The 8,420-nt window shown below is 54.3% G+C and overlaps 1 protein-coding gene across 2 annotated transcripts; it reads right to left on the bottom strand.

The window, feature by feature from the left end:
• Window positions 1–1,624: 1,624 nt before the first annotated feature.
• ZNF526 (zinc finger protein 526) lies at window positions 1,625–8,395 on the bottom strand. 2 transcript variants are annotated; one of them, XM_019014728.3, is made up of 3 exons: window positions 8,279–8,395; window positions 4,372–4,465; window positions 1,625–4,290 (listed from the first exon to the last, which is right to left on the bottom strand). In XM_019014728.3, exon 3 carries the CDS (start codon window positions 4,271–4,273, stop codon window positions 2,261–2,263), a length of 2,013 nt encoding a protein of 670 aa, XP_018870273.1. In that variant the 5' UTR covers window positions 4,274–4,290; window positions 4,372–4,465; window positions 8,279–8,395; the 3' UTR covers window positions 1,625–2,260. The 2 variants fall into 2 exon arrangements, with proteins under 2 accessions (XP_018870273.1, XP_055225534.1); XM_055369559.2 differs by having other exon boundaries at window positions 8,031–8,355.
• Window positions 8,396–8,420: the final 25 nt, after the last annotated feature.

Genomic DNA, 8,420 nt, shown 5'->3' with positions numbered 1-8,420 from the left:
TAGCTGGGTGCAGTGGTGGGGGCCTGTAATCCCAGCTATTAGGGAGACTGAGGCAGGAGAGTCGCTTGAGCCTGGAAGGTGGAGGTTGCAGTGAGCTGAGACTGCACCACTGTGCTCCAGCCTGGGCAACAGAGCAAGACTCCATCTCAATCAATCAATCAATCAATGGAGAGAAAGACTATTATCCTAGGTAACCTCTGAACAAGGTTGGAATCTTCCTGCTCCCAAGACCTTTGATGTTTCAAGGCCCCTTCAAATCCCAATAGCTCTGACACTGGTTTACTTTTCCTCTAGTTAGAATGAATCTTCCTCTGATCCCCTACCCCTGCACAAGTTTCAGGTCTTAATCACTCAGAATAGTATGGGTTACAAATGTGGGCCGCAGGGGCCTCCCGTACTCAAATCTCACGTCTCTGCCTAGCTGTGAAACCTTGGGCAAATCTCTGTCCTTAGTTTTCTTTTTTTTCCTTTTTTTTTTTTAAGTGACAGGGTCTTGCACTGTTGCCCAGACTGGAGTGCAGTGGTGTGAACACAGCTCACTGCAGCCTCAATCTCCCCCATATCAAGCAATCCTGCCTCTGCCTCAGCCTCCAGAGTTGCTGGGAATACTGGTGTGCACCACCATGCTCGGCCAATCATTTTTATTTTTAATAGAGACAAAGTCTCTCTCTCTTGCCCAGGTCTTGAATTCTTGAGCTCGAGTGATCCTCCTGCCTCAGCCTCCCAAAGCACTCGGATTACAGGCATGTGCCACCAGGCCTGGCTAACTTTTAATTTTTGTAGAGATGAGATCTTGCTGTTGCCCAGGCTGGTCTCGAACTCCTGGCCTTAAGTGATCCTCCTGCTTCAGTCTCCCAAAGCACTGGGATTGCAAGCGTGAGCCACCGCACCTGGCCAGTTTATTTTTATTTTTCTTTTCGAGACGGAGTCTCACTCTGTCGCCCAGGCTGGAGTGCAGTGGCACGATCTCGGCTCACTGCAAGCTCTGCCTCCCAGGTTCACGCCATTCTCCTGCCTCAGCCTCCTGAGTAGCTGGCCACCACAGGCGCCCGCCACCACTCCCGGCTAATTTTTTGTATTTTTAGTAGAGACGGGGTTTCACCGTGTTAGCCAGGATGGTCTCGATCTCCTGACCTCGTGATCTGCCCGCCTCGGCCTCCCAAAGTGCTGGGATTACAGGCGTGAGCCACCACGCCCAGCCACCAGTTTTAAAAATCTATACAACAGGGATAATATAAAATCTATGTCACAAGCCTGTTGGGATCATAGTACACATACAGTGTTAAGTGTGGTGCTTGCCTCAGGTAGGCAGTCAGATGAATAACTGGATGGTCTCCAAATACACCTAGAGCTCACCCTCTTGCAGTGCTGTCTGCCTGGAATGTTCTTTTCCTCTTTCACTACCAGATTCCTACTTTTCCTTCAGGGACTACCTTCTCTAGGAAGTCCTTAACTCCTGATCTCCCACCATGGAGGTCTGTTTCCTGGGATCCCACTGTCCCTGCACATCCCCATCACAGCCCTGAGAAGCCTTAGGCCTGACTCATCTCTGCCCCCAGCATCACCCAGTATGGGAGAAGGGAGGCTTTAGGACACACAGGCTGAATGAATCAATGAGACACACTCAGAGAGCAAGCTATCTGTACTTGTGTGTTTCTCCTACCAGATTGTGCATGCCTCCTGTGGGCAGAGCCTGTGCTGACTTGCTCCTGGGTCTCCAGCATCACCCAGTCTGGAGCTAAGGACCTGGGTACCTACAGATTTCCTTCCACACTGTCAGAATTGAGATGAAGGAAGCCCAGAGAAATCAAGTACCCTCCACCAGGCAGAGCAAAGTCCTGGGTGCCCAAAATCCAGGGAAGGCAAGGGCTGGGGGTACAAGCAGAGGATCTGAAGAGGTATATGAGAGTGGCCAGCACAGACCTGGCACAAGCTTGGTGCTCAGTGAAGGTTACCTGATGTTGCTGGGCACCAGGGTGATGCAGTGCAAAGGGCCTTGGCCAACCCGCTTTGCAGCATAGCTGGGTGACCTGGTACAGATCACATCGCATCTCAGAGCTTCAGTTTCCCCTCAGGCAGAGAAAGATGACAAGAGAAGCCTGGAAGGGTTGTTCTGGGGAGTCAGTGGGTAAAAGAGGCCAGGGTGGATCCTGGCACATGGTGGGTACCAGATCAGTTTGCCAGAGGAGGTCCTCTCTCCCCAGAGGTACCCACACTGGCTGTTGCAACCAAACCCTTTTGTTGTTGCTTTTCAGCTGTGTCACACGAAGGCCGTGTCCAACTGCAAGAGCCCGCCTGCTTCACTGGCCCCCAGTGCAGCCTGGCACAGCTGCAGGGTGTCCTCAAGCGCCAGTGGCTGGGATGTCTCAATGATGGCGATGGTCTCCCCCAGCTCTGTGCACATGATAGTCTGTTGAGGCTCTGGGGGTGGGGGTGGGGCAGGAGGTGGTGATCTGGGAGGCTGTAGCGTCAAAGTCCGAGCTCGGGCATGGACCCGCTGATGCAGTCGCAAGCCCGCCATGGCGCGGAACCAGCGGCCACAAGTCCCGCAGTAGTAGGGACTCTTGTTGTAGAGACCAGTGATGGGGAGGCGGGGGGCGCGGGCAAAGGCGACTGGCCGCAAGTGCAACCGCCGGTGCTGCTGCAGGTTGGAGCTCTGTGTGAAGCGCTTGCCACAGTCCAGGCACTGGTAGGGACGTGCACCCGTGTGGGTCAGCTGGTGGCGGCTGAGGTTGGCCAAAGAAGCAAAGGTCTTGCCACATGAGTGGCACTGGAAGGGCCTCTCACCCGTGTGTGTCCGCAGGTGGTTGCGCACGTGGATCAGCTTCTTGAAGCCCTTGCCACAAACCCCACAGCGGTGACGCCGTTCAGGGGGCCCGTGTACTGCACGCCGGTGCCGGGACAGCCGGGAAGCTGAGGCAAAGGACTTGGAGCACTGTGGGCATGGCAGCTGGGCAGGTGGGGCAGGGGGTGGTGGTGGAGGGGTGGGCTCCGCTGGAGCTGGGGGAGCTGTTGCTCCTGTGGGAGGTGCCCCGCTTTTGCCGGCGTGAGTGCGCCGGTGGTAGAGGAACTTGGTCATGTTGCTGAACGTCTTGCCGCAACGACAGCGATGCAATGGGTTGGCAGTGTGGGCCCGCCGGTGAGCCACCAACGTGAGTTCTGTGCCAAAGCCGCGGCCACAGTCTACACAGAGGTAGCGGGCTTCCCCGCGATGCAGCCTCAAGTGCTGCTCAAGCGATGCTGCTTTCTTGAAGACCTTGGAGCAGGTTGTACACTCATGTGTGCCACCAACATGGGCCCGCCCATGAGCCTGCAGCCGGTTGGCAGAGCTGAAACTGCGCTGACACTGGCTGCAGTGGAAGGGGTGGGCGGCAGATGCCGGGCTGTGAGCCGTCCGCCGGTGTTGCCGGCGAGCCCCTGCTGAGGGCTGGTGCTGGGGACAGTCCCCGCAGCCCTGAGCCCAGCCAGCTGTGGACTCATCACCTCCCACAGCATCATCACCGACCTCTGCCATGGCCTCCTCATCCTCTGTCTCTTCATCATCTTCTTCATCCTCCTCATCGTCCTCTTCCTCCTCCTCCAACCCATTGCGCTCCTCTTTCTCTAGGGAGTCAAAGTGGGTGCCCTGATGCTCCAAGAACTCCTCAGGGGTGGCGCAGAGGGTAGAGCACTCAGGACACTCATAGGGCTCCATCTTGACTTCGGATGGGGGAGAAGGTGGAGGCAGTGGTGTTGGGGGAGGCAAAGGAGGTGGCACTGGTGGCTCAGCTACCGTAGCAGAAAGGTGCTGGGCCTTTCGATGAGCCACCCACAGCTCGGGCGAGGGGAACAGCTCCTGGCAGTCCCAGCACTGGTATTGGATCTGGTTTGCAGACTCTCGGAGGTGGGCATCCTGGTGGGCCAGGAGCTCCCCAGGGGAGAGGATGAGCTGGCTGCATTCACCACACTGGAAGGGCCCCTCAGCACCCGGCACCAGCTCCGGCTCCAGGCCAACATTCTGTGTGGTCAGTGCCTCCTCCTCTGAGACAGCAAGCATGTGCTGCTCCTGGTGTGAGAGGACTTCCTCCAGTGTGTTATAGAGGCTGCCACACTCAGAGCACATGAACTGGTGATGCTGGAAGAAGAGGGATGAGGCAAGGGCCTCCCCAGGTGTCATCTCAGTCACTTCTGTTGACATCTCCATCATCTCCGCCGACATAGGTGTTGACATCTCCACTGCCCCTGGTGACATCTGTGTTGGCATCTCGGCCACCTCAGCCACCACCTCTGCCATTGTGGGGAAGGCAGTGCCTGAAGAAAGAGGGGCAGGAGCCAGTGAGACAGCAGGAAACCAAGGGGAGGTGGAATTCTCTTGCCCATCCCACTACTCACCAGCCTGTATCGCTCAGGAAGTCTTAATCCACTGTTTCTGCTTCAGTCTTCCATGATCCCATGTCTCTGAAGCCTACACACACCCCACGGCAGCCTGCAGGAGAGAAACAGCACTCAGCCCAGCCTCTTTTTTTTTTTTTTTTCTTCTGAGACAGAGACTTGGTGTGTCACCCAAGCTGGAGTGCAGTGGCACAATCTTGGCTCACTGCAACCTCTCGCTCCTGGGTTCAAGCTATTCTCGTGCCTCAGCCTCCTGAGTGGCCGGGACTACAGGGGTGTGCCACCACGCCTGGCTAATTTTTGTATATATATATATATATATTTTTTTTTAGTAGAGACAAGGTTTCACCATGTTGGCCAGGCTGGTCTTGAACTCCTGACCTCAGGTGATCCACCCGCCTTGGCCTCCCAAAGTGCTGGGATTACAGATGTGAGCCACGACCCCGGCCAACAGCCCGGCCTCCTTTTTTTTTTTTTGAGATGGACTCTAGCTCTGTTGCCAGGCTAGAGTACAGTGGCGCAATCTCGGCTCACTACAACCTCCACCTCCTAGGTTCAAGTGATTCTCCTATCTCAGCCTCCCGAGTAGCTGGGACTACAAGTGTGCGCCACCATGCCCAGCTAATTTTTGTATTTTTTTGTTGTTATTGTTGAGATGGAGGCTCGCTCTGTCGCCCAGGCTGGAGTGCAGTGGTGCAATCTCTGCTCACTGCAAGCTCTGCCTCCCGGGTTCAGGCCATTCTCCTGGCTCAGCCTCCCGAGTAGCTGGGACTACAGGCGCCTGCAACCACGCCCGGCTAATTTTTTGTATTTTTAGTAGAGACAGGGTTTCACCGTGTTAGCCAGGACAATCTCGATCTCCTGACCTCGTGATCTGCCCGCCTGGGCGTCCCAAAGTGCTGGGATTACAGGCATGAGCCACCGCGCCCGGCCAATTTTTGTATTTTTAGTAGAGATGGGGTTTCACCATGTTGGCCAGGATGGTCTCGATCTCTTGACCTCGTGATCCGCCTGCCTTGGCCTCCCAAAGTGCTGGGATTACAGGTGTGAGCCACCACACCCGGCCCAGCCAGCCTGGCCTCTTTACCGAGAGGGCCAGGCACACCTTTTCTGAGAATACCATAGCCTTTGCCTGCATGCAGCTTTCTCTTTGTGCAACGCTTTTCCTCTGCCTCTTACATATACACACACAGATACACCCAAGTGTTTAAAAACACAGGCCCTGGAACCAGACTGCCCTTGGCTTGAATCTGAGCTCTACCACTTACTTCCTCTGAGGTTGTCTTCTTACCTGTAAAATGGGGCTAAAAGTAGTACTGACACAAAGTCCCTGGTACTTGTAAAGGTCAGCTGTAACCCTGTGTAGTTCTCCAGAAAGATTGTTTTTGGACCCTAAGTCTTTGATGTTACTATTCCCTTTGCCAAGAAACTTCTCTCCTCTTTTTGTCTGACAAACTCCTACCCAGCACCTTTTGTGAAGCCTTCTCTGACATCTCTACATCCTCAGGGTTCCTATGATATCCTGTGCCACCTCTATCATGGCAAATATCATGAGTTTGGGGTGGCATCTCAGTTCCTCACTGGACTGAGAGTTTGTGGGTCTGATTCATTGTGGAGGCTCCAGTCAGCAACAAAACCTCTGAGCGGGGACAGGAATTTTAACTTTCAAACTTCCCTCTATATGCCCCATGTTCCCTTCTACGTACGTGGGCTCAACCCCACCCAGGCCCCTTCACACAGCAGGGACTCAGAGTACACTCGGCAAATGACTGCCTCCCTCCCAGGCCTAGCAGCTAATCTTATGAATTCAAACCCACCTTCTTTACCTCTTTTTCACCTAATCTATTAGTGCCAGAGGGCAGGTGAAGTCTGGTTTACAGCCTTGCATATAGAAGTTGCTCATATTGCCGGGCGCAGTGGCTCACGCCTGTAATCCCAACACTCTGGGGGCCAAGGCAGGCGATCACAAGGTCAAGAGATCGAGACCATGCTGGCCAACATGATGAAACCCCGTCTCTACTAAAAAAAAAATACAAAAATTAGCTGGGCGTGGTGGTGCACGCCTGTAATCCCAGCTACTTGGGAGGCTGAGGCAGGAGAATGGCTTGAAACCGGGAGGCGGAGGTTGCAGTGAGCCGAGATTGCGCCACTGCACTCCAGCCTGGAGACAGAGTGAGACTCTGTCTCAAGGAGAAAAAAAAAAAAAAAAAGTTGCTCATATTAAGCACCTAGACGGTAGCAGTTTAGCCTGCACATCACTGAAGCATGTCCAGTGCCAAGAACAACGTCTAGCACACAGTACATATTTAGTGACTGAGAAATGCTCCCAGGCCAGGTGTGGTGGCCCACATCTGCAATCCTAGCACTTTGGGAGGCTAAGGTGGTTTGATCACTTGAGCCCAGGAGGTGGAGGCTGCAGTGAGCCTCCCCTAGGAAGTGAGACCTTGAGAGGTTTTTTTTTTTTTTCCTCTTTTTGAGACAGGGTCTCACTCTGTTGCCCAGGCTGCAGTGCAGTGGTGCGATCTTGGCTCACTGAGGCCTCCACCTCCTGGACTCAGGTGATCCTCCTGCCTCAGCCTCTTGAGTAGCTGGGACCACAGGTATCTGCCACCATGCCTGGCAAATTTTTATTTTTATTTATTTTATTTTACTTTTTTTGAGACAGAATTTCTCTCTTTTTGCCCAGGCTGGAGTGCAGTGGCATGATCTCAGCTCACTGCAACCTCCGCCTCTTGGGTCCAAGCGATTCTCCCGCCTCGGTCACCCGAGTAGCTGGAACTACAGGCATTCACCACCACGCCTGGATAATTTTTGTATTTTCAGTAGAGATGGGGTTTCATCATGTTGCCCAGGCTGGTCTTCAACTCCTGACCTCAAGAAATCCACCCACCATGGTCTCCCAAAGTGCTGGGATTACAGGTGTGAGCCACCACACCTAGCCCCTGGCTAATTTTTAAATTATTTGTAGAGAGAAGGTCTCCCTATGTTGCCCAGGCTGGTCTCGAACTACTGAGCTCAAGCAATCCTCCCACCCAGGCCTCCCAAAGCGCTGGAATTACAGGTGTGAGCCACTGCTTGGCCGACCCTGAATTTAACTGTCCCTATGCACAGTCCATTTCTACCAGACCAACTTCCCCATTAGACTGTGAATTCCCAAAATACACAGCCCAGTACAGGGCCCTGCTTTCAGTTAATGCCCAATACATACTCCTTGAGTAAATTATTCACTAAAGGACCTGGAGCTAAACTTTCCTTATCTACTATTCCAATCCCCTTCCTAATTTTTGAGTTGCCAGGCCCCTGCACACAACAGCCATTCCACAAAGGACCTTCCTGGAAGTAGGCAACCAGGGGCCCGAGAGTTCCATTTTTCCTTGATTACAGCCCCATTTCCAACAGGGAACTCCCCTAGGGCGAGGCCCAGTGCCTGCTGCAAAGCTTGCACAAAGCAGGTACCCAATAAATGTCTACGAGGTGGCCCGGGAGACTTGAAATTTGCCCTTTCCTCGTCTACGATTCTTTCTCCCACTCTTGAATTGTGAACTACTTAGGGAAGGAATGGGGGTTTTTCACACAGTATATCAGTAAGTCTTTCCAGGAAGGAACCCACTAGGGCCCTGGAAATTCAACTTTCCCGCTTTACAACGCTTGTCTCCTACCAGACTCAGCTCCTCGGCAGGGTGAGAGCTCGCAGCAGTGGGTGGTGGGCGAGTTCCAGCGTAGGCTCCCGCACACTAAAGGAGCCCCAGGGCACACAGGAAGGAGTGCTCTCCTTCCAGCCCGCGCCGCTCCCGCCCTAGCGCAGGCCCCAAGGCTCTTCGATCCCTGCAGACCCCTTAGTTTTCCTTCCGCCCCCTCCGTCCGCCCAGCGTTCTCTTCCCAGTCCAGCCCCGCGCGGCGCCCTCACCCGTTTCTCTTATCTCCTGCAGCCCCTGCCGCTCTTGACACAGACCCTCGGCTCCAGGCGTGTGGGACCCCTCACTATCCACACCTCCCATTGGGCGGTGCCCTTACCCGTGGCGACCAATCAGAGCCCGCAGCGCAGGGCA

The sequence above is a fragment of the Gorilla gorilla genome, chromosome 20 (assembly GCF_029281585.2).
Source record: "Gorilla gorilla gorilla isolate KB3781 chromosome 20, NHGRI_mGorGor1-v2.1_pri, whole genome shotgun sequence".
NCBI lineage: Eukaryota > Metazoa > Chordata > Mammalia > Primates > Hominidae > Gorilla > Gorilla gorilla.
This window is presented reverse-complemented; position numbering and strand designations above follow the sequence as displayed.

Excerpts from the sequence above, each read along its gene's own strand:
- ZNF526 (XM_019014728.3), bottom strand. The coding sequence starts at position 4,273 with ATGGCAGAGGTGGTGGCTGAGGTGGCCGAGATGCCAACACAGATGTCA.